This window comes from Podarcis gaigeae, assembly GCF_964106915.1.
Source record: "Podarcis gaigeae genome assembly, chromosome: 4".
Taxonomy (NCBI): Eukaryota; Metazoa; Chordata; class Lepidosauria; order Squamata; family Lacertidae; genus Podarcis; species Podarcis gaigeae.
The window spans coordinates 104,131,411-104,156,289 of record NC_139677.1 but is presented as its reverse complement, the minus strand read 5'-3'; the positions used below and the strand labels follow the sequence as shown (position 1 = coordinate 104,156,289).

At 50.8% G+C, this 24,879-nt stretch overlaps 2 protein-coding genes across 4 annotated transcripts in view; both read left to right on the top strand.

Moving 5' to 3' along the window:
- The window catches only part of LOC310843682 (secreted frizzled-related protein 2-like), a 246,280-nt gene that overhangs the window by 76,759 nt on the left and 144,642 nt on the right, over window positions 1–24,879 (top strand). The gene's annotated exons all lie outside the window — the stretch shown is intronic.
- Window positions 42–23,056, top strand: RNF121 (ring finger protein 121). 3 transcript variants are annotated; one of them, XM_083737249.1, is made up of 9 exons: window positions 42–135; window positions 7,580–7,617; window positions 8,864–9,005; window positions 9,885–10,039; window positions 10,439–10,546; window positions 11,982–12,102; window positions 15,467–15,600; window positions 17,512–17,613; window positions 19,487–23,056. In XM_083737249.1, the coding sequence occupies exons 1-9, from the start codon at window positions 79–81 to the stop codon at window positions 19,605–19,607; spliced, it is 978 nt and encodes a 325-aa protein (XP_083593375.1). In that variant the 5' UTR covers window positions 42–78; the 3' UTR covers window positions 19,608–23,056. The 3 variants fall into 3 exon arrangements, with proteins under 3 accessions (XP_083593375.1, XP_083593376.1, XP_083593377.1); XM_083737250.1 differs by lacking the exon at window positions 42–135 and adding an exon at window positions 5,809–5,965; XM_083737251.1 differs by lacking the exon at window positions 42–135 and adding an exon at window positions 6,070–6,182.

Genomic DNA, 24,879 nt, shown 5'->3' with positions numbered 1-24,879 from the left:
TGAGCGGCGATTGGCGGGCTCCGGCGGAAGCGAGCGGGCCACCTGGCCTCGGCGCTGGAGGGAGGGAGAGGGGGCAAGATGGCGGCGGTGGTGGAAGTGGAGGTTGGGGGGCCCCTGGACCGCGACGTGGAGGAGGTGAGGGCGGGGCTTGCTGCCCCACGGCGGTGGTGGGAGGGGCCTATGTGGGGGAGGGGGTGGGGGCGGAGGTTGGGGGCTCCGGAGGGGGAGGGGCAGCATCCTAACCGCCGGTAGTATTATTACTGTTAATACTATTATTACTATTGCCACCATCATTGATAGCATCACTGTCATTTTTCTTAATTAAATATAATCTCGGGGAACCTCAGCCTTTGCCACTTAATGCTCGGTTTAACCTCCACTCGCTTCTTAGGTTAAAACCTTATTTTATTTTTTTAATGGTAGCACCTTATCCCTTTTGGTTTCTCCATTGCATTTCCTTCCCCTGACAGACAAAATCATAGAATCATAGAGTTGGAAGAGACCCCAAGGGCCATCAAGTCCAACCCCCTGCCAAGCAGGAAACACCATCAGAGCACTCCTGACATATGGTTGTCAAGCCTCTGCTTAAAGACCTCCAAAGAAGGAGACTCCCCCACACTCCTTGGCAGCAAAGTCCACTGTCGAACAGCTCTTACTGTCAGGAAGTTCTTCCTCATGTTTAGGTGGAATCTTCTTTCTTGTAGTTTGGATCCATTGCTCCGTGTCCGCTTCTCTGGAGCAGCAGAAAACAACCTTTCTCCCTCCTCTATGTGACATCCTTTTATATATTTGAACATGGCTATCATACCACCCCTTAACCTCCTCTTCTCCAGGCTAAACATGCCCAGCTCCCTTAGCCGTTCCTCATAAGGCATCGTTTCCAGGCCTTTGACCATTTTGGTTGCCCTCCTCTGGACACGTTCCAGTTTGTCAGTGTCCTTCTTGAACTGTGGTGCCCAGAACTGGACACAGTACTCCAGGTGAGCTCTGACCAGAGCAGAATCCTCTCCCCTTCCTTGAGGGATCCGCGGTATCCCCCTCGCACCCCCCCAGCTCCATTCCTCCCCCAGGCCGATCTCAGTTTGCCCTCACAACAACCCTGTCAACGCTAATACACCCAGGAACCTCACCAAAATGCTGGAGAGGGTGCACCTCCACAGGCACATACCTCCACGTGTGGTGGGAGTGCCCCAAAATCCAACTAATCTGGACAACAGCCATACGAGAAATATGTAAAATAACTAAGCAAGTATTAGACATCACCCCAGAATTGGCCCTACTAAACATCTTCCAAGACAACAATGCCCACTTACACCACAAAGAACTCATAACCCACATACTTTCAGCAGCCAGAAACACCATAACCAAACACTGGAGAGACCTGTCAGGATTAAGCATGGACCAATGCTACCAAATAGTATGGGAAACAGGCTTACTAGAAAAATTAACCAATAAACTGAAACTGACACGGGGACAAACAGAAGAAGACGCCTTTACCCCGGTATGGCTCCCCTTTATCACATACACAGCCCAACAAGACAATGACAATAATCCACCAACAGCATACCAATCAATATGGCTAACCTGATCCAAAACACCCACCCACCAAACTCACACACGAAAACAAAGATCACCACAGCCAACCACAGACAAACAACCACATCCTAGGCCAACCCCAACCTCTCTCACCAGCAAAGAAACACAGATGAACAGCACAAGCAACGCTGTCACCAAACCCTACATACATTAAGCAAAATAGAAACATTGCCACCCGACCCCACCCTCACCCATCTTCCCACCCCTCCACTCCTTTTCTTCCTAATGTCTCAACAAATGAAACTGATTTGTAAAAATGTTACAAGGAAAAAATACAAGAGACATTACACATACTTCTGTAAAACAAAAACAAAAAACTTTAATAAAAAAAAACCCTGCCAGGTAGGCTGGGCTGCGGCTGGCCCAAGATCGCCCAGGGAGCGCCGTGGCTGCCGCCCAAGTCTGGACCCCGAGCCTTTGCCTTCTCTCTCTCTCCCCCTGTCCCTCCTCTCAGACCAAAGAATCATAAAGTCAGAACGGGACCCCTGTGGGTCATCTAGTCTAACCCGCTGCAAGCAGGAATCTCAGCAAAAGCATCCATGACAGCATCCAACCTCTGCTTCCGCCACCTTCTGAGGGAGTCCATTCCACTGCTGAACGACTCTCGCCATCGGAAAGCTCTTCCTGACCATTTAGTCAGAATCTTGCAACTTGAAGCCATTGCTTTCGGTGCTAGCCTCTGAAACAGTAGAAAACAAGCTGGTTCCCTCCTCCAGCACATACTGTATTTTTATATGTGCTGGAAGCCCCCCAGAGTGGCTGGGGTAAATTATTACTATTATATCTATGTGACAGCCCTTGAGATATTTGAAGACGGCTTTTCTATCTCCTCTCAGTTTTCTCTTTTACAGGCTAAACATGCCCATCTTTTTCAACCATTCCTCATCAAGCTTGGTTTCCAGACCCTTGTTCCTCTTGGTCACTCTCCTCTGCACACAGCTTGTCAATATCCTTCTTAAACCAGGGTGCCCAGAACAGGACACAGAGCTCCAGGTGTCCTACGAAATTAGCTGTGATTCCTTCATTGCTTGGGGTTGAGCTACTAGGATCCTCTGGGTCCCTTCCAACTCTATAATTCTGTTGTTTTAAATCCAGTGATACATTCCTTTCCCAATACCCAGGGTAATCACACCTTTTTTTGCTGCTGCTACAGTTGCTGTTGCACATATAGTGTGATTGCCAATGAGTGGGGCTTCAACATACAGCATAAGCAAAGAACAGGTCCCTGCCCCGAGGAACATGCAGTGTTAAAAATGTCACAGAGGCAGGGGAGGGGTAACAAAGAAAGAACTTTAAAAGGGCCTGGTTGCTAGATCAGACCAAAGGGTGTCCATCTAGATCATCATCAATTGTATTATTATTATTTGAATTTGTATACTGCCCTGTACCTGTAGGTCTTTGGGCAGTTCACAACGTAAAATCACAATAGAAAAGACACGAAATCTCTCTCCCCCCAATGGCAAGCCCAGAGGCAGCACATGACGGCAGCAGCACTTTCCTCTACTTGGATACCCTGGTGGCTGGTATTCAGAAAGACACCACACCTCTAGTGGAGCCAGCCCAGTAGGGCAAATGGGGCATTGCCCCACCAAGCTCAGTCTGCCCTCCGCCATTCTTCACATGGCTTCTTACAACAATCCAACAGGTGGCCCCGCTTGGCAGCTTCCTCTGCCTCAGTGTCGCCCTGGATGAACTCAGCAGGATGGAGACAAAACTAGAAGCCGTTGGCATAGGCTTTGCCTACTGTTTGCCTCCCTGCCTTCCACCTCACCAGGCCCAGTGGGCACCAGACATCACTGGCTGCCTCTCATATCAGAAGTTTTTAAAAAATATAATTTGTATACCGTGTAACTGCAGTAGTTTCTACGCAGCTTACAAAGATGCAATACAAAATAAAAACAAGTTAAAACTATAAAATCAAGCTTCTGTTAAAATGCCTACTGATATTTTTTTAAAACCCCCACTTTATTTATTTGAATATTTATGAAGTGCACTGTATTTTAAATGAAAACCATTTTTAAAAGTCAGACATATCAGTAAAACCTGGTTGCCATCCTGGCTGGTTGCTGTTGATAGCCTTATTGTTCAGTTCAGTGTACCTAGGATTGTTTTCCAAGAGACATAAGATTGAGAGCGAGGCAGAGATTGCATGTGTTCATTTAAAAACTTTTAGTTCCTGACTTGTGTGTCTAAGATAAGGTGGAGAGATGGATGGCTCCCAGTCACACCAGTGTGAAATTACACAAAGGAAGCTGCTGGTTTCTTGAGCAGTCTAGGATGTGGTATTTGAGGAAAAGCTTCCATGGATTCTCCTTTTTTAGAAACAAGAAGTTAGTTACATAATTTCTGCAATATTAAGAAATCCTATATTTCAGAATAAGTGAATATGCAATCCTTCTCCTGTTAATACTTGGATATTCCAGTAATTTGGGGGCTAATAGGAAGACAGAAGTCAGCAAACTGCAATAAGAGGAGCTGGGGTTAGACAGGGAAGGAAGGAGAGTCACACAGTGCTTTTCTCCTCATTTCTGCCTGCAGATGGAGTTGCTGATAGATAATAATTCTGCTGTACTTTTCCTCCACAAGGAACATTGGTGCACGAGGATCCATGGCAGTGCTTGCATGGCGAGCCCTGGGCATGTGGGCAGGACCCGTGTGCGGCTGCCTCCAATGTTGGCACTATGGGGCACCTACAGCAATGCGGGGGAAGCCCATGTCAATGTGTCCCTCTGAGCAAGAAACCGTGTTTACTTGAGTAGGTTGCTGGCAGTCACTTCCGGCACCTTCAAAGATAACTGCAGACACCTCAGAGCTTCTCATTTGACATTAAGAGATCTGGTGAGCGGGTGTGGTGCTGGGCTTCTTCCCCTCTTGCATGGAGAAAGGTTGTTTTCCTGCCCATCTTGTTGGCTGGGCAGAGAGACTCCTGCTGCAGGATCAGCCTTCTTCGTTAGCTGAGTTGGTGAGGGAGTTGGCCCACTTTCCCCCCCCCCCCCCCCGGTGTGGCAGTAAACAGCAAGATCTGCTCTGCCTGCCGCCTTGGGTTGCAAGCAGTCATGATTGCTCTTGCCTGCTTGTCCTTTTGCCCTCTGTAAGGTAAGCCCCGGCACAGGCTACCTGTTGCCACGTACAGCCAGGGTGGGGCTGATGCTCGGTCTGTTTTTTGTTATTCCCATCCCTGCGATCCACCAGCTACATCTTAAATTTACAGTGCGAGAGGGGGCCTTAGTGGTCTCTTGACCTTTAAGGAGCATGACTCAGTGTGTGTCTGGTGATCCTAAATATGCACACGCTTGCTAGCTGGAGGAGTCCTCGGAGTCCAGCACTTGTTGCAAGAATCCGGAAGTTGGCCTTGGTCCACCGGCAGATTGAAATTCTACCTCTTGTCTTAAAATATTTTGCTGTGCCAGGGTGGACTAAAGCAGGGCTCCTAAAGACCGTACACGTTTCTCATGACCAAAAGGCCCTTGTTGTAAAATTCTGAGCGTTTTTGATTCTCGTGGTTTTAAAGGGAGATGGCTCAATTTTTCAAGAGTGCAGAGAAAAATCAGAAACAAGGAGAAACCACAACGGTGTCTCATCTGTAAAATCTGCTGGTCTTTTCGGAGCTAATCTGTGACTGTGCATAGTAGCTGGGTGGACGCATTTTGCTTCAGGTTCTTGATCTTTTCAGATTATCACTTAGTCTAAACCTTATTGCATGCTTACACAGGAGTAAGGTCCTCTGAACTCAATCTGAGACGGCATATATAAGATTTCACTGTTAAAGATGTTTATTCTCCCCCCCCCCCCGCCACAACCTTTGGGAAATCCTTGAAGTTGTGTTTTTTTAAATTGTATAATCTTTCCAGATAATCTTCTGGCCATCATTCAACCTCATTTTAAATTATTGAGCTCCAGACAGGCAGCTCCTTTGTGTAAAAGAGAGCTGCCTCCCTTCAGCCTTTCAAAGAAACTTGGGAGGCGATGAGCTACACACAGGAGCCCCATCAGACTCTCACACCACCCCAGAGTCAAAATTAGATTGTAATCTCTTTGGGGATAGGGACCTGCCATTTTGGTTATGTTACTCTGTAAAAAGTGCAGCGGGGCATAGATGGTGCCGACAAAATTCCAATCGACCCCCAAGGAAGCGGGGGGGGGGGGTGTTTGGCACTTCTCTAAGAATCTTCCCTAGCCTCTCCAAGAAGGTGACCTAACAATACAGGTGGAATCTGCTGGGCTGCAAAGGTTCTGTATGTTTCTCAGTGCAGTGGGGGGGGGGGGGTTGGAAGGCCGATTGGCATTTCACAGAGGCCGAGTTTGCGGAAGGGAGTTGAAGGTCAGCCATGCTTGTCTGCTTTGAAGAGTTGAGATGGCTGTCCTAAAGGTGGGTGGCGTGGTTGATGGCAAGTCTCTCTATAGCTATGCCTGTCTTGCACTAAAGCAGAGAAGCCATGGCGACAGCAAATAGATTCTTCAAGATGCCACAAGTGCTTTGTGCTGCAGGAACACAGCTACCCCTGAGTAACTTGAGGGAGACTTCCAGATAGGGGTTGAATGATCTCGGTGCCTGGATCCCTCGGAAAACGTAGCGGATGAATCAGGTTACACATGTGTATTCCTGTGGCATTTACCAGCGTGTGACAATGAGGTTTCGCGCTCCCTGGGATTCCATGCTGGCAAAAGAGTACATGGAATCTGCCCAGAATGGAGGGAATAATTGAATATTGTTGGTGCAGCACTAAATCCCTTCTGGGATCCTGGCATTCCTGCATGAAGCGCTGCTTAACACTTGGCTGGGGCAACTCAGTCAGATGGGCGGGGTACAAATAATAATAAATTATTATTATTATTGTTGTTGTTGCTGTTACTGCTTAAGGGTTCTGGAGACGCAGGTGGCACTGTGGTCTAAACCGCCGAGCCTAGGACTTGCCAATCAGAAGGTCGGTGGTTCAAATCCCTGTGATGGAGTGAGCTCCCCTTGCTCGGTCCCTGCTCCTGCCAACCTAGCAGTTCGAAAGCACATCAAAGTGCAAGTAGATAAATAGGTACCACTCCGGCGGGAAGGTTAGCAGTGTTTCCATGCGCTGCTCTGGTTCACCAGAAGTGGCTTAGTCATGCTGGCCACAAGACCTGGAGGCTGTATGCCCGGCTCCCTCAGCCAATAAAGTGAGATGAGCACCGCAACCCCAGAGTCGTCCACGACTGGACCTAATGGTCAGGGGTCCCTTTACCTTTACCTTTAATGGCTTAATTTTGAAATGAAATCTCATTTCAGTTAGATGTGGTTCATTTTTATGTATGGCAGGGATAGCCAATGTCATACCTTGCAGACGCCTTGGAGTCCAACCCCCATTAGCGCCTCTTGTGCCTATGCTGGTGTGAACTGATGGGAGCTGTAGTCCAACCCCTCTGGAGGGCGCCAGGTTGGGCAAGGCTGCTCATGGGATGGCTCGGTGCAGGGTGCAGTAGTAACTGGCATGCGAAATGAGAGAATGTCATGTTTTTATTCCAGGGTCTTAAGTTCACACTTTTAATTTAAGAAAAGTATTTTGAAAGAAAACCACTTGGCGCTCATGGAGCACCTCAAGCCTCTATCAAACTTTGCTTTGCATTCCAGAGAGATCAGGGGCCAAATCAGTTCTGCCTCCTTACCGACTCTAAAGTGTGTTTGGTGGGAGGGCTTGACGTCTTTCCACCAAAGAGCTGGAAGCAGGAGAGTGTTGGGGAAGGAGTGGGTTTAGCCCCCCTCCTCTGGACATGCCTTTTCATGTATGTATGCCCCTTCCTCCCCCTGGTTTGTAGCCAAAGGTCTGTTAAATACAGGCACGCACAGACACACCTTGGGCTGCCCCTTGAACCCTGCCCCGTGGCACGTGGAGGAACCCAGGAGCAGTTTTTGTGCTTGGTTCTTGCTCAAGCTAGAGATTGTCGCCTGCTCTCTCTCTCTCACTCTCTCCCCCAGGCTTATGCTGTAACTGCTTCTTCTTGTCTCTCACAGGTTGATTTATCGCATTTGGCTCCCGAGGAGAGATGGAGGTGAGTGAAGAGCCTGCCTGCTTGCTCGCCTTCCTGCAAGGTTCACGGACTTGTCAGATGACACCTATTTTCTCCTCTATTGGGTCCTAAAAGACCAAGTTGCCTGCCTGATGCAGATTTCTTCATGGCTGGTGCACAAAGCACTTGTGGAAACGTAAAATTACACAGTTTGCCTGTGCCCCTCAAGAGAATTTCCTGTCTCCTCCCGCTTCTCCGTTTTATAACAACAGTCTTTGCAGAAGAGCTGAACTGCCGCTTTATTTTGTGGTCATTTAAAACTTGACAGATCCCATGTTAAGAGGGTATCTGGCAGAGCAGCAGGTCTGGACCTCAAACAGTTGATACATTTGGGTGGGGGTTCCTTTAAAAGGGGCTTACTCCCCTCCCTTGTTTTGACTGAGGGAGGCTGCCCTAGTTCAGCTTAGCTACAGATGCCCCCGGCGCTTCAGCCCACCATTGGGCTGTGCCACCTCACCTTCTGTGCCAAACGGTGCCCAGCTTTGCAGCCTAAACAAATAGTGCCAGCCAGCCTGTTTCCATTGCTTTTTTCCAGTACAGTGGTACCTCGGGTTAAGAACTTAATTCGTTCTTAACCTGAAACTGTTCTTAACCCGAAGCACCACCTTAGCTAATGGGGCCTCCCGCTGCTGCTGCAGCGCCGCTGCACAATTTGTGTTCTCACCCTGAAGTAAAGTTCTTAACCTGAGGTACTATTTCTGGGTTAGCAGAGTATGTAAGCTGAAGCGTCTGTAACCTGAAGCGTGTGGAACCCGAGGTACCACTGTACAGTGTTATGCATCTGCTACTTATTCTGTGTAAATTTTATTCACTTTGTAGCTCCTTTCCATCCTTGTTTGAGTTCAAGGTGCCAAAGATCATATTGGTCTGGCATTTCACTTCCTACAGGGGCCAATTCAGGAACCTTCCTCCATTTTAAGAACCCTGACCTAGTGCAAATAAAGAAACAAAAAACTGTTCAGTTTTCTGCCTTGCTTGGATTTAACTTCTGCAGTTTCAGTAAGCCTCCCTCTTTCACGTACAGTTGAAACCGCAAGAAGTTAAATGTGTGCAATAATACTGTACCAAACTCCATGTTCCCAGAGGCCCACGACCCACCCACTTCTGCGTCTTCTTGCAGAGTCCAGTTTGCCATGCAGGTGTGATGCTGCCGCCAAGCACCCTCTGTGCTTACGTGAGATGCAAGAGCGTGAGTGTGAGAGACTGACTTGCTCTGCTCTCGTTCCAGGGTCGAACACGCTCGGATGCATGCCAAGCACCGCGGCCACGAGGCCATGCACGCCGAGATGGTCCTCATCCTGATCGCCACCCTGGTGGTGGCTCAGCTCCTCCTGGTGCAGTGGAAGCAGAGGCACCCCCGCTCCTATAACGTAAGCTGCCCCTCCCCAGGGTAGATGTTGTCGAGACCCCTCCACCATCCTCACAGGGGTGCCACCTATGGAAGCCCCACCTGAAAGGGGATGAGGCTGCATTGTGTAGAGGGAGCTGGATGAGGAGGGGCTGGGCCTTGTGGCTGGGACTCTGCTCTCTTTGGGCAGAAGCCCCACCCATATGGTATCCCACTGGGCAAACAGCAAAAAACCCCAATGCAAATAGTACACTAGAAAATGTGACTCAACCCAGCTTGCATTCTATGTTTGGTAGTGGTATAGTTCGCTCCCTCTTCCATCCTGGAGATATTTGAAGATGGGTATCATATCTCCGGGGATGCGGGTGGCGCTGTGGTCTAAACCACAGAGCCTAGGGCTTGCCGATCAGAAGGTCGGTGGTTCGAATCCCCGCGACGGGGTGAGCTCCCGTTGTTCGGTCCCAGCTCCTGCCCACCTAGCAGTTCGAAAGCACATCAAGTGCAAGTAGATAAATAGTTACCACTCTGGCAGGAAGGTAAATGGCGTTTCCATGCGCTGCTCTGGTTCACCAGAAGCGGCTTAGTCATGCTGGCCACATGACCCAGAAGCTGTCTGTGGACAAACGCCGGCTCCCTCGGCCTATAGAGTGAGATGAGCGCGCAACCCCAGAGTCGTCCACGACTGGACCTAATGGTCAGGGGTACCTTTACCTTTACCTTTAACATATCTCCTCTCAGTCTCCTCTTTTCTAGGTTAAGCATCCCCAACTCCCTCAATCTAAGGCTTGGATTCCAGACCCTGGATCATCTTGGTCGCCATCCTCTGCACTCGCTCCAGTTTGTCGACATCCTCCTTAAATTGCGTTGCCCAGAACTCTTTCCTTCTCTTCCCTTGCTGCAGATGGTGACCCTCTTCCAGATGTGGGTCGTCCCCCTCTACTTCACAGTGAAGCTGCACTGGTGGCGGTTCCTGGTGATCTGGGTCTTCTTCTCGGTCGTCACAGCTTTCGTCACGTTCAGAGCAACACGCAAACCTCTGGTCCAGACGACTCCCAGGTGAGCAGAAACCTCTTGGCTCTTACATAAGAGCGCAGGAGCCAATGGCACGCCAGGCCCAGCTTCCCCTTCTCTCAGTGCTCAACCAGACGCCCAAAAGGGAAACCTGCAAACAAGATTTGAGCACTAGAGCAACTCTCTCGCCTCCTGCGGTTTCCAGCAATTCAGAAGCATTGCTGCTCCCAGCTGTGGAGGCAGAACAGAGCCATGCTGGCCAGAAATCATCAATAGTCCTCTCCTCCTCTGTGAATTTGTCCTATCCTCTTTCAAAGCCATCCAAATTGGGGGCCGTCCCTGCCTCCTGCCAGAAGGAGTTCTATAGTTTAACTCTGCGCTCCATGAAGGACTTTATTTTCTCTGCCCTGAATCTGTGTTCCCGCTTCTCTCTTTTGCACGTAGGTTGGTGTACAAGTGGTTTCTCCTAATATACAAGATCAGCTACGCCACAGGAATTGTGGGCTACATGGCTGTGATGTTCACGCTCTTTGGGCTTAACCTGTTATTCAGGTGAGAGAACCCCTCTGTTGTTGGCATTGCAAGAGATATAGCTTTTAAGTCTCCCACTGGCTGCCAAAACTGCCCTCTTCATAGATGTGCCCTTGCCTTATTACATGGCGTATCAGAAGAATTATTTGGGGAAGTGGGACGGGCAGTTGAATGGGCACAAATCTGGCAGCGCAGAGCAAGACACTAGGGGTGCAGGGCTGTGAGATGTCCAGCACTCGTATCCACTGCATCCCGCTGGCTCTGTTCTACCCCTGTGAAATGCTTAGAAATTAGAAAAGGAGACATTTTCCCAGCGTCATCCTGTGATCTGAGAAGCATGCCCCAGGAATAGGGACCAAGGATCCCGGGGAGAGGAATGTGATTTGGAAGGCTGCGCTTTAGCGATATTATTCATGCTGCCTCAGAGCACCTTTTATTGTCCAAATAAACAGCCAAGGCAGCCCTAAATTAAGCAGGTGTGGTGCAGTTGCAGCAAAAGATGTTCAGCCTCAAGGGGGTGATCCCACACTCTCCCTCCAGCCCCCTCCTTCTGCTTCACTATGGAATTGGGGATTCTGGATGCTGAGCATGACCCAGAAGAGATACAAACCCCGGGCAAAACTACGGCCGCCCTGCGGACCCTTGGTGCCCTCACAGTCTGTCTCATGAACGTGGACAGCGCATGATCTGTGCCCGAAAGAGACCCAAATCATCCAGCGTTGGGGGCCGAGTAGCAAAGAGGAATGGAGAGGAACATAGGAAGCAGCAGCAGCAGCCAGGAGGGGGTGACGTGCAGCTCCTCCCCTTTAAATACTGGAAGGCTTGCTCCATGTTTACTTCCAGACTTCTAGGAATCCCACTCTCCTGGGAGACGCAAACCCCTTTCTCAGTAAAAAGGAAGAAATGCTAGCTGATGTGTTCAGGGCACCAGTTCCGTGCCAGATCCCTGATTCTGCATTAGCGCTGAGAAATGCTGGGTGTGCAGAAGACATCGGGCCTCATTCAGAGAGTGCAGCACGGGGCAAAGCGAGGAATCAGGGACCCAGGAGGAGGCCAAACCCCTAAGGCACCTGCAGGGCTTGGTTTGCCTGAGCATGCAGCTAGGAAGTCCCCCAGGCTCCCATCAGCCCCATCCATTGGCCCCGCTCGCCAGGGAGGGGGGTGGCTGTAGACCCAGAAAATCTGGGGGAACTACAGTTCCAAAGGGGCTGATCCACAGATACACTGGGAGTTTGTTCATTTTGAAGTCTAGCCACGGTGCTGCCCCTGAGCATCTTGTCCTGAAGGGAGACATTTTCCTGAGGCAGGCTCCCTCTGCCCCCGTAAGAGGTGAAATTAAGCTGGCGTGAGAGAACCTGCAGCGTGGCTTCTGCGTGGGGTGTTCAGTAAAGGCCCTAGCAGTTGCCCTGAGCTGTCTGTCAGTGTGGGACTTACGAAAGGCTGTTCCCTTCAATAGAATCAAGCCAGAAGATGGAATGGACTTTGGGATTTCTCTCCTCTTCTATGGCCTCTATTACGGAGTACTGGAGCGAGACTTTGCCGAAATGTGTGCTGACTACATGGCCTCCACTATAGGGGTAAGATTCATGCAGGGCAAGCTGCTTTTTAAAGAAAAGGGTGAACGTAACCTTGGGAAACAAAATAACAAACATAATTTAGGAAAGCCAAGTAACGCTGTCCCATCTGACACGGGGGGAGGCGAAACTTGAAAAACCAACAAATAATCAGTGTTGATGAATTCTAGGTTTTATACACTGGTGCAGATAAAAGAGCGCTGTAAATTGTCAGCGTTGGCATTTGTGACGGATGCCCTGTGAGTTTCTGCATCCTCAGATCCTTTTTCATCTCCTCTGATATGGCCAAGTCCCAAACATTAGCATACCCCAAACAGATATTTAGGTTTTGTAATACTTTTCCCCTTTCAAGCAATGGATAATCTGGCAGCATCCAAGAGCACAAGTCAGTCCTTTGGCCGAATGTCCACGTTCAGATCCTTAAAAACGGGCTGCAGAGATCGTTGTGGAGCTCCCTTGATATGATAGGGTCCCAAGTAATTTTAGAAATTTATTGATGTGCCTCAGTCCGAAAGTTACAAACAAAGGGGGTTTGGGGGAGTTGCTTATAATCCAGTCTTGTCGGTCACCAAGGGCTCACCCACACTTTCACTTGGCCTGTATTTTGGTTGTATTGTGTCCCAATTAATTCCCACCCTTCCGGGTTTGAGAGCTTTTCTGGTCATTCTGCAAAAATCCAGTCTCACCCTCTGAACCAGAGATTTTGCTCAATCAAGTTTCAGTTCAGTGGGAAAGATGGGATTTTTGCAAGGCACAGAACGAGAATGGAAGAGGGAGCTAAGAGGCGTGATGATGGTGCCTGGCGGTGTTCCTGCCCCAACTGCCTTGAGGCTACTCTTCCTGGGCAGCATCCTGCTTCTGTGAGCAGCTGAGGGCTGCTCTGCCCTGAGCTTGGGTGGCGGCTGAATTCTTAGTGTCAAAGCCGCCTTTCACTTGGGTGTTCAGCTAAACCAAGCGCCAGGCATTAGACTAGTATTTTACCCTGGGGGGGGGGAGGCTTTCCCCTGGGCAAGGAGTGTTTTAATGCCACAGCTGATCTCAGTACCAGGAGGATGAGCTGGCAGGTCATACTGTGATCGCAGCAAAAGAGGGGGCTCTCTCTCTCTACCTCCGTGACAAACTTCAGCCACCAGTCGGTGCCAGAGAGCTTCTTTGAGAAGCACTCTTCATAATAGCCTCAGGACGCAAAGTGCATCCACATGGGGCAAACTGTGCCCTCGGTTTCTAGAGAGAGGCATTCAGAGATGTGTTCATGACAGCCACGCTCGACACATTCAAGGGTGATCAGATTTGTAGCCCCAAACCATCTGGAGCAGGGGTCCTCAAACTACGGCCTGTGGGCCAGATCCGGCCTGCCTAGCAGATCGCTCCTGACCCCCACCCCCACCCCCACCAGCAAGGCCCAAGCCTCAGAAGTGGCTGGGCAGGAAGAGTCCTGAGGTAAAAGCGTGCGTGTGTAACAAAGCCTTGGTAATGCGGTAGCTACCGTCACCACCAGCTGCTTGGTAATGGCACGCTGCCCCTTTAAGTCGGCGGAGGGCGGGGCGGTGGCAAAGGAACCCCTTCCACGCCAGCCCTTCCCCATCTCCCTTCCCCTCAGGCCGGCTCCATGCCCACCGGAGGAGTGCCTCGCCGGCTGGTTGCCTCCTTATCACGCTCGCGGGTCCCATGCGGCGGCCTTGGCAACCTTAAAAGTTTGGGAAGCACCAAAAACACAGGCAAGATATGCAAATAGAATTAGCAAGAAGAGACGTCTGAATCACAACAGTTTATTGTACAAGGGAAATCTCCATGTAAATAGTGGCGGGTTAACCTTTCAAATAGAGCTCTCCACCCACACTTCCCCAAGTTTGAAAATAGACTTCAATGCAGAGAAAGTCATATGCATGAGGAACAACAACATCAAAAATAACCCAGAAGAAATGAAGTATAAAAGTGACTCACAGCGCCTACATCAAACTAGAAACAGAGTACCAAGTTTTAACCTCCTTAATAATACGTAGTAATAATAATTTATTATATGTGCAGTGTGCATAGGAATTCGTTCATATTTTTTTCAAACTATAGTCTGGCCCCCAACAGTGTCTGAGGGACAGTGAACTGGCCCCCTGTTTAAAAAGTGTGAGGACCCCTGGTCTGGAGGAAGTTCTCGTGTCAACCTCTCTCATTTCACGGATTACACTTCTTAGTCACTTGTGACCCTAAAGTCTCCATTGAGAAAGATACACAATACAGAATGTCATGGGGGTGGAGAGGGAATCATATAATACATGAATGTTTCATATAGCAATTTTTTTGGGGAGGAAACATACCAGCTGCATAAATATTAGTGAACAACATTAACAACACAGTGGTACCTTGGTTGTCAAACTTAATCTGTTCTGGGAGTCTATTCGACTCCCAGAATCGTTCAGAAACCAAGGCGCTGCTTCCGATTGGCTGCAGGAGCTTCCTGCACTCAAGCGGAAGTCGTGCCAGACATTCGGCTTCCGAAAAACTTTCAAAAACCGGAACACTTACTTCCAAGTTTGTGGCATTCAGGAGCTGATTTGCTCAGGAGCCAAGCCATTTGACAACCAAGGTACCACTATGCTAAAATAATAAACACAGCAATCAAAGAGTGACAAAGTATCACCCCCTGACCCAGTGGCATAGTGTGGGTTGTCAGCACCCGGGGCAAGGCAAGTAATTTGCACCCCCTAACCCGTGGATTTGTGCCCCCTAAGCCGTGGATTTGCGCCCCCTAACCCTAACCCCCAGGTGTTGCGCCCGGTGCGGCCGGCCCCCCCTGCGCCCCCCACGCTACGCCACTGCCCTGACCCTTTTGCAGCCAGCCTCAGCTCCCTGGATGAGGTCTTGCTTCTCGGATGGGGGGGGGGGTCCTCTCATGGCTAAGGTTTTGTGTGCGGTTGCCACCCGGCTGCGGTTACTCTGCGCTCTCGCCGCAGCCTTCATCATCACCGTAGTTCATTCCTGAGCCGCTTTTCCACAGTGTAGCCCTGCTCAAGGCAGCTTGCAAGACAAGAAGTTCACGTAATAATGAAAACGTAACAAAAGTAGTCATAAGCAGCAAATAAATACATTTGAAGGCACATGGAACAGAATTAAGCAATCCCCAGGAAAGAACTAAAATTAAAGAAATGGGAAATTTTTGACAGTAACAGTGAAAGTTAAATCATGACCCAAACTAAACCCCCTAAAGTGAGTCTGCAGATCCTGAGAAGCAGGTCTTGAAGGACTCGCATCCAAGGTGGTCTCTGGGGCTAGTTTGCTGGTATTCCCCCCAGGAGGGAGCCTGAGTTGAGATGCCTCCACTCACCCGGGTCCTCTGTGTCTTCCTCCCGGCCTCTCGGCACCTCCGGAGCAGTTCTACAGCGCATCAGGGATGCCCACCAAGCACCTCTCGGACAGTGTCTGTGCCGTCTGTGGCCAGCAGATCTTTGTGGACGTCAATGAAGAAGGGATCATCGAGAACACGTACAGGCTGTCCTGCAATCACGTGTATCCTTTGGCGGGGGTGCTGTCTGTAATTCTGGCATCGCGAGGGGGGGTGGACCAGGTGGTTCTTGGGGGCTCCTTCCAACCCGACAATTCTGTGATTCCACGGCCTCTGAATACAGTGGGCTGTCCGTCATTGGAGGTTTTTATGCAGAGGTTGGCTGGCCACCTTTCAGGGATGGTGTAGTTGAGATTCCTGCATTGCGGGGGCGGGTTAGACTGGATGAGCCTTGGGGGGTCCCTTTCCAACTCTATACAGTTCTACAATTCTAAGTGCTGACGTTCTCATTCTTCAGAGGGCCAAGCCCGGTTCCCCTTCTCCCGGAAGCCGTGACTTTGCAGGGGTGCCGTCATCCCCATGTGTGTTCGCCCACACCGCAGCCAGGGGAAGCGTTGAGGCCCTGACTAAATTCACGACTGCTTCCCCGGCCCAGTTTCTGTGACGCTGCCTCCCTGCGGCTGGGAAGTGGTTTGTGGCTTCCTCCATGTGCGCCGGGGGAGCAAGACTCCTTGCGGCTTGTGCTGAAATGTCATGACTTGTGGCCGCTGGTTTCAGCCAGGAACATTTCGTACCTCTGCACTCTTTCGTAGGGAAGCTTGAGCAGAAAGCGAGCAAAGAGCGAGGGAGAAAATCCTTTGCTGCATAGCAGCCTTTCCCAGCATGGTACCCGCTGGCTGTTTCAGACTACGACTTCCAGCAGCCCCAGGCACCACAGTTGTTAGAGCACGAGACTCTTAATCCCAAGGTTGTGGGTTCGAGCTCCACATTGCATGAAAGAGTCCTGCGTTCCAGGGGGTGGGGCGAGAGGACCTTCGGGGTTCCCTTCCATGATTCTAGGGATCCTGAGCGCAGCCTTTGAGCTTTGTGACGGGAGTCCTGGTTAGTGACGCAGCAGAGCCCTTGCGGCTCCCTAGTGTTGGAGAAAGAGGAACCAGGAGTGACACATGAAGGCAGAGGCGTGGAACTGGCAAGCGTCCGTCACAAGCGCTGGGGGATCCTCGTGTGTTTGTTTTTCTTCCCTGTTACTATGGCAGTTCGGTGTCCGGTCATGGCCGGAATCCATGTACATGCGTACGTTTCCCCACATGACTTTCGCAGGCTTCCGTTTCAAAGGCAGGAGGGCACCCAATTAGCCAATGGCTGTCTTGGGCTTGGATTCAATTTCATTTATTGCTTCGCTATTCCACTTTCCATTTGAATGTATCCGCGTACAGACAATGATTCACAAAGACAGCATCACAAGTATGGTCACATATTATATACATGGAACCATTCTTCTTCTTCTCTGGCGATCCCTCGTAGCCGAGTAAGATTGTCTTACATGAACATGGTTTTATCAATGAGTCCGTAAGTGACTGTGGAGGCCAATTCTGGACCCACACATCCTTCCACAGCGGGGACATTGGTTTCTGGGCAGGAGTTGATCACGGTGTGGATTTGCCAAGCGTGCCTTCCTCTTAGCATGTTTCTCCCTTGCGTCCTGAGTTCGAGTGTCTTCAAAGCCTATGGCGCCTTCGCTAAAGGCTGTTCTCCAATTGTAGCCCTCTGCCTAATCGCAGGAGCTCCGCCAGGTCCTTTGGAACCATAGAACTGGACTCAGAAGCGGCCCAGAAAGTCATCTAGTCTAACCCAGCTGCAGCCAGGGCAAGTCGGAGGCAGCAGTTCCTTCTGATGGACATTTGGGGGGGCGTGGGGCTCTCTGTCCCTCCTCTCCCCCATTTCACAGGCTGAAACCTGAACCCCACCCCCCACCCCCGTAGGCAGCCAGCAGCAGACCAGCATGCCGTTGCCTTTTCTGCACTTGGCTCCCTCAGCCAGATCTCTCTGCTGCCTCCCGGAGTCCGTGTGTGCGTGGATGTGCCTGGTTTCTCTCTCTCCTCCCCCCGCTGCCCTTAACTCGCTGCCCCTCCCAGCTTCCACGAGTTCTGCATCCGCGGCTGGTGCATCGTTGGGAAGAAGCAGACCTGCCCCTACTGCAAGGAGAAGGTGGACCTGAAGAGGATGTTCAGCAACCCGTATCCTTCAAGGAAGGGGGTCTGCAGGAGAGGGGAGGAAGGGTGGCTGGGGAAGCTCGGAAGCGTCTGCAGCCAGAACAGGCACGCCAAGCAGCTCCTTTGACTGAAAAACAGCAGCCTATGGCTGGGCGCAGGCTGGAGAGGTCCCTCAAAGGTTGCAGCCATGGCAGGGCACTGGTACCTTGGCTCTCAAACTTAATCTGTTCCAGAAGTCCGTTCCAAAAGCAAGGCATGCTTTCCCATAGAAAGTACAGTGGTACCTCGGGTTACAGACGATTCAAGTTACAGATGCTTCAGGTTACAGACTCCGCTAATTCAGAAATAGTACCTCGGGTTAAGAACTTTGCTTTAGGATGAGAACAGAAATTGTGCAGCGGCAGTGGGAGGCCCCATTAGCTAAAGTGGTACCTCAGGTTAAGAACTGTTTCAGGTTAAGAACAGACCTCCAGAACTAATTAAGTTCTTAACCTGAGGTACCGCTGTAATGCAAAATGGATTAATCTGTTCTAAGCTTTTAAAAACAATCCCTAAAACAGCAACTTAACATGGGTTTTACTATCTAACGAGACCATTGATCCATAAAATGAAAGCAATAATCAACGTGCTGCAGTCACACAATCATTCAATCAGTAGCAGAACTGGGTTCCACACAGTCGCAAAAACAAAAACGCAAAATAGTGAAAACAGGCAGACCTCAGCGTAACACTCAAAACGGAGCACGTTTGGCTTCCGAAAAAAGCTCGCAAACCAGGACACACACTTCCAGGTTTGCTGTGTTTAGGTTCCAAGTTGTTTGAATAGCAAGGCGTTTGAGGACCAAGGTACCACTGTAGTGCCTGAAATGATACATGGTCTGGCAAAGGGACAGGCAGAGAAAAGCTTCCTTTCCTCTGTCATCACCCTGGATCTCGCGGGCATCCAGCAGAGATAAAAAGAAAGGACACACAGTTAACCTATGGAACTCCCTCCCACATGAGGCTAGATGGCTTTAAAGGAGGACTGGGCAGATTCATGGAGGAGAGGAAGGGATTAGCCCTGGGCTTAACGTCAGAAGAGCCTGCTGGATCAGGCCAATGGCTGATCTGGTCCTGCATCCTCTTCTCCCAGTGGCCAGCCTGTGGGAAAACATCATGCAGGAACCGGCCACAAGAGCCCTCTCCTCTCCTGTGGTTTCCAGCAACTGGTGTTCAGAAGCACGGAGGCAAAGCTAGCAGCCGTCAACAGCCCTCCATGAATTTGTCCAATCCTCTAGGTTGGCTGCCACCACTTTCCTGCAGCAGAGAGTTCCACAGTTTTAACTACTGTATTTTTCACACCCTAAGACACACCTAGTTTTTAGAGGGGGAATGCAAGGGGAATTTTTTTTTTTTAAAGGGAGTGCTGAGCAGAGCCTGTATGCATCCCAGGCTCTGCTCAGCGCTCCCTTTCAGGAGCCGCGTGGAGCGTGTGTGCGGTGCTTGCAGACTTTCCTCGGGGGGAAAGCCTTGGGGGCTTTTCCGGGGAGGTGGGGCTGCCCTCTGTCCCTTCCCCCACCTCCCGCAAAAGCCAGCAAGAGCCGTGCGCTCTTTAAAGGGTGTGTGGCTCTTGGGGGCTTTTCCTGCCTGCCTCCCGCCTGCATTCGCTCCGTAAGATGCACACACATTTCCCCTTACTTTTTAGGAGGGAAAAAGTGTGTGGAGCGAAAAATACGGTATGTTCCTCTGGAAGAACCTTCTCCCTGCAGCTGCCAAAGCTTCGGACCTGCAGGGGTCTGAAACTCATTACTCGTTAATTTGGGCAATTCTAAGCGGGAGGAGCAGGTATCCCACCGGCTTTGGCCCCCCCCCCCCCCGGTTTTGCACCTCGAGTTTCCTTTTAACTCTTTCCGCCGCAGCTGGGAACGACCGCACGTCATGTACGGGCAGCTGCTCGACTGGCTCCGCTACTTGGTGGCCTGGCAGCCGGTCATCATCGGACTGGTCCAAGGGATCAACTACATCCTGGGCTTGGAGTAACCCCGCCCCCCCCCGCCGGCTCCCTCCTCCCACCTCCGTCCAGGTTGCGCCTGGGGAGCCGCGGCCACCGAGCTGCGTGTGGCGGAGGGCGGCGCTGAGAACACCCAAAGGAGGAGATGCGTTTTGAATCACTGACCTCTCAGGATCGCGGCCTCTTGCTCAGTAGCTGCTGCGACAGCTGGAATTTGGGGGGGGGGGGTGGAAAGGACTTTGCACAAAAGGGGGTGTCGCCGCCGCTTGGGTTGGGAGGGAGAGGAATCTTTTTTTAAGGAAAAAAAAGAGAGAAAAGAAAAGAATTATTTTAATGAGCATATTTAAAACCTTTTTATTGCTGATGCGAAAGGAAACAGAACCTTGGGGGGGGGCCCTCCCCTGCCATCCCAACTCGCTCGTCCTTAGTTATTATGGTTGCTGTAGAGCAAAAGAAATAAGCAGAGAGGATTTGTGCAGCCCCAGAGCTTCTGCCCTTGCTGGCCAGCCCTGTCCCGTCCCTTGTAGGGGAGCAGGATTTGCACTGGGGTTCCCTCCTAGCCAGCACAGCAGTTCTGAGAAGCAAGACTTGGCTGTGGGATGCAGCTGGGCTGCCCAAATGAGGCCTGGGAGGGCAATGTCTCTGCCTGCCACCCTATCACCATCCTGATACAGGAGAGGGGCTGGCTAAGTGAGACCAGCTGCCCAGGAACGGCCTGGAGAGGAGGGGGGGGGGCAGCAGCAATCATGTGCATTTGTTGGAGGGAGAGAACCCCCTTTGAGTGTTCCAGCTCAGAGCAGCCTTTTCCCAACTTTCTTCACATATCTTGCCTTGCTGAAAGTAGTAACCACCCCCTGGCTTGCCTTAGGTTTATAAACCTGGGCTGGTTCAGAAAAATCTCCTCCTCTCTCTTTCTCTCTCTGTATTTTTGCACTATTTTTCCTCTTACAACATCCCTGTTGGTAGCCGGGCATTTTTTTGTACAGTGAGTTCCTTTTCTACGAGAGCATGTCTCGCTGGTCTCTTGTTAGAAGAGGCAGGGCCCGCCAGCTCTCGACAAACAGGAGCTGCGAATCGGGGCCTGCCACGCCGACTCTTCCCTTCTCCCCGAAAAGGACAAGCCGGCCGCCTTGGATCCCGCAGGACGATTTCTGCCTGCAACCTCTGTTCTTTCCGCGTTTGGACATAACTGCAGGAACGCATGCGGGTGTTTCTCCCGAAAGCACGTTGATGACGAACTACAGAGAAGAGGGAGCTCTTGGTGGAGGGAAACCCTTTCCGAACTCCCACTCCTCGCCCAAGCAGCCCCACGGAAAGTGTGGGCCTGTGTGTGCAATAGGGTGCTGCTCAGGAGGGAATTGGCAAGCAAGGGTGCCACAACCCTGAGCCAGTGAGAGAGGCTGTGTCCGTCCTGCTGCTCGGCTGCTGCCCACACCACTGGCCACCTTTGGGTGACCAGAACCGGCTTCTCCAGAATATTGGGAGCACCGTAATGGGAAACAGGCTGGGCTGGACCCTCCTGGGTCGAGATGGGCAATCACCCCTTGGTCTCCAAGCCTTCCTTGTGCAGCCTGGCATCACCCCATGAAGCCAAAACTCCCAGGGGAGAGGGATGGCACCGTCCGTCCGATTCCAGTGCAGTTGGGGCGACTCAGACGTAGGACGTCCGTGGGAAATGGCACCACCATTGGAATCGCTCAGCCTCCCTTTGCCCCTGGGACTCCTGATGTTTTGGACCACAAATCCCATCAGCCCCGGGATTTGCAAGGCCTCTGGATAGGGAAAGCTGTGGGCAACGCCGCTTGCGGCTATGCCAGTTGGGTATATTGTGGATGGATGAGAGAGAGGGGTCTCTCGAGCCTTGCATTTTGCCCCCTGCCCTGTGGCAACTGCTGAATTGCTCTCCAGAGCTGCAGCTGAGGGTTGCCGCCATCTCTGACTTGTTCCTGGACTTTTGATCAAAAGTAGGATCTTCATGTGAACATCCTGTTCTGCACTGTTTTGATGCTGGGAGTCCAAAGGCAGGTGCATGTGTGAAAGAGGGTGAAAAAGCCCCAGTGCATTGGGAGGAATCTTTCCTGGGGCGAGAGGGAGGTGTCTCCAAGGGGTGAAATAAACCTTCCTCGGCAACTGGACCCATCCGCCCCACTTTTCCTGGGGGCACCTTCCTGGTTCTGTGCCATGTCAAGAAGTTCAAGCGGGATGTCGGACGGGGGAAGTTCCGAGGGTGGCAGATATAACGTTCTGCATGTTGCAAGAATTTCCTCGCCCCAGTGCATGCCAGTATTGGGGGGTTCTGTTGGGCAGCCAGTGGGGCAGAGGGTCAAAATGTGTCGCCGGATCCCTTGTGGGGTGACCTCGCTATCCAAAAAGGTACGGTGCAATTTGGGGAGAGTAAGTGATGTAAGGGTGCAGAGGCTTCAAGGGGGCTGAGCCACACTCTGCACCCGTTTGCCACCCCCCAATAAGCATATTTAGTTATGCACACTGAGGAGGTCTGGTTTGACTCTGTGTCTGCACTGTGTAATCCACAAACCAGACATTTGCAATCTGATATCTCTTCTGCGAAAAGATCTTTTGAAAGGCATAGCGTGGCTTAATTCTTTTTCTCCCCTAAACAAATGTGTAATAAATTCTGCCGAACTGCGTGCTCCTTGTATTTTCAAGAAGTTCCTTGTTTGGCTGGGAGGGCCTTGCGTGTCAGACGAGGTTTGAAAGGCATTTTGAATGGATTTCTTTTCCTATTTAACCAAGGAGAGCATCATTTCCTCTCTTAGTGGTATTATATAATGAGCGTCCCTTGTAGCCAAAGCAGCACCATCCACATTCAAGAGGAAGGCCCTTGCCGTCCCCAGGGAGGAACTTTGCAGAAGAGGGGGGCAGGCATTTTGAAGAAATAGCTAAAAGTGGCGATAGGCACACTATGCATTGAAAGCAGGATCACACCACTTTAAGCAACTCCAGTTACCAGGAAGCTTGGGGACAGGACCTCCGAAAAGTCTCAGCGCCCTTAGAAAACAAGAGTTCCCAGGGTTCTTTGGGAGAAACCCTGGATGCCTGAAAGTGGCGTTATAGTGCTTTCAATGCACAGTGCGGGTGTCTCCTGACTTTTGAGAGGGAACTGAATGGAGTATCGTACAGCTGAACATCAGGGGAGAGGCCATGGCTGGCTGGAGCAGTGAAGAGGAGCCCTGTGCTGCAACATTTTATTGCAGGTCCTACTTGCCCTTTTCAAAAGCAAAGTTTGCTTTATGCTCCCCACCCAAATTCACTTGAGCAATTTATGGTTGTTTCAGCTCCCATCCCAGTGGGTGTCTGGGCTGTCTAGGAATGGTTTGCCTGAACCGTGCGCTGGAGCAGTTTGGGTCAGGGGAGAGAAAGACGGAAGGGTTCCTGTTTCTTTTCTCAAATGGTACTCTGTACATGAAAACACATCAGGGTTCCTTGAAAGGAAAATAAAGCAAAATAATTCTGATGACTTGCTGTGACTCAGACTTTTGACAGTAATTTACACTGTGCTGACTTTGCAGGGGGGAAAACATGTCCATTTTGACTCGGTTAACAGAGCAGCACTCTGGGCTGTAGTAAATTTCCATCATCATTGGAACGTGGTGCTTAACACATCTCAGAAGCAGGAATAAAATGGCAGGTCCCTGCCTTCACAGAGCATACAGGAATCTAAATTTTGATTGCAAGGAGGAGGAAGAAAGAAGCAGGGGTGGTTTTGAGCCTATCCTCCTGCTGTAGAAGAATTGGGGGTTGGCTTCTGCTGCCCAACACCCCAAGGGATTCTGTACCCCCTAAGTCCATGATCTGTCAGAGAAGAATGGATGGAGGCAAGATCCCGTGAAAGCAAGGAGATCTTTCATTTTTTGTTGCAATAGAGTCCCACCCACCACCCACCTTGCAAGAAGGTAAGAGAGACCCAGAACAAAGTTTGCAGGAACCTTTGAAGACTTTTGATATTGTCCAATCCTTTAGACAAAGACTACCCTGAAAGCATGTGGGTCTAAACCACTGAGCCTAGGGCTTGCCGATCGGAAGGTCAGCGGTTCGAATCCCTGCAACAGGGTGAGCTCCCATTGCTCAGTCCCTGCTCCTGCCAACCTAGCAGTTCAAAAGCACGTCAAAGTGCAAGTAGATAAATAGGTACCACTCCGGTGGGAAGGTAAACGGCGTTTCCGTGCACTGCTCTGGTTTCGCCGGAAACGGCTTAGTCCTGCTGGCCACATGACCCGGAAAAACTGCAGACAAACGTCAGCTCCCTTGACCAGTAAATCGAGATGAGCACCGCAATCCCAGAGTCGTCCGCAACTGGACCTAATGGTCAGGGCTCACTTTACCTTTACCCTAAAAGCACAAAAAGAGGTGGTCTGTATGGGTTCTCTCCTCTCTGCCAAGATACCTGATAATGTTTTAATGGTTGCGTTACCTGGGCAGCCTCGCCATTCTTTTGAGGTGGAAAATACTTTAGTTCTTGAATCCAGGTCACAGGCCCATCCTATTCATACACCAAATATGCCCTTAAGACAGGATTTGAAGGATTTGTAAGTGGAAAGAGCTGTTGAGAAAGCTTTCTTCAATATGCTGTATTTTTCGCCCTATAGGGCGCACCGGCCCATAGGGCAGACCTAGTTTTTTTGGGGGGGAATAAAAAAAGATATATCCCCCCCCCAGGCGTGGGGCTGGGCTGGGGGAAGCCTGAGCTTTCCCCGACCCCAGCCCCCAGAATAGACTGCTATCTGCAAGCCTTGGGAGCCCAGCGGGAAATCGCGCCGGGCTCCCAAGGCTTGTGGAGAGCTGCCTGAAGCCCGGGGTGCGCTCCGCTGCGCTCCCCGGGTTTTGAGCTGCAGGCTGCTGTCCGCAAGCCTTGGGAGCCCAGTGGGAAGTCGCGCCGGGCTCCGCAGGCTTGCGGATAGCTGCCTGAAGCCTGGAGAGCGAGAGGGATTGGTGCGCACCAACCCCTCTCGCTCCCCAGGCTGCAGCGAAAGCCTGCATTCGCCCCATAGGATGCACACACATTTCCCCTTCATTGGGGGGGGGGGTGGAAGTGTGTCCTATAGGGCAAAAAATACGGTATTTCCCTTCTGCAGAAGGCTTTTGGGGATTGCTCTGTGCACTAAAATAAGGTGTAATTTTCTCAGGCAATATTTCCTAAATTTTGCAGGGTGAAGGATTGGTTTTCTGTGGCGTGCACAACTGCTATGTGTGCGCACCTTAAAGTTTTATAACACTCCAAAAGTGTTGCAATTGCAGTGGGTTTTTGTCGCCTTTAAGCATCCTGCTACTGCTCTAACATAG

Coding starts and splice junctions, on each gene's coding strand:
- RNF121 (XM_083737249.1), top strand. CDS start 79: ATGGCGGCGGTGGTGGAAGTGGAGGTTGGGGGGCCCCTGGACCGCGAC. Junction 7,618..8,863: donor GCTCCCGAGGAGAGATGGAG/GTGAGTGAAGAG, acceptor CTCTCGTTCCAG/GGTCGAACACGCTCGGATGC. Junction 12,103..15,466: donor ACATGGCCTCCACTATAGGG/GTAAGATTCATG, acceptor CCTCCGGAGCAG/TTCTACAGCGCATCAGGGAT.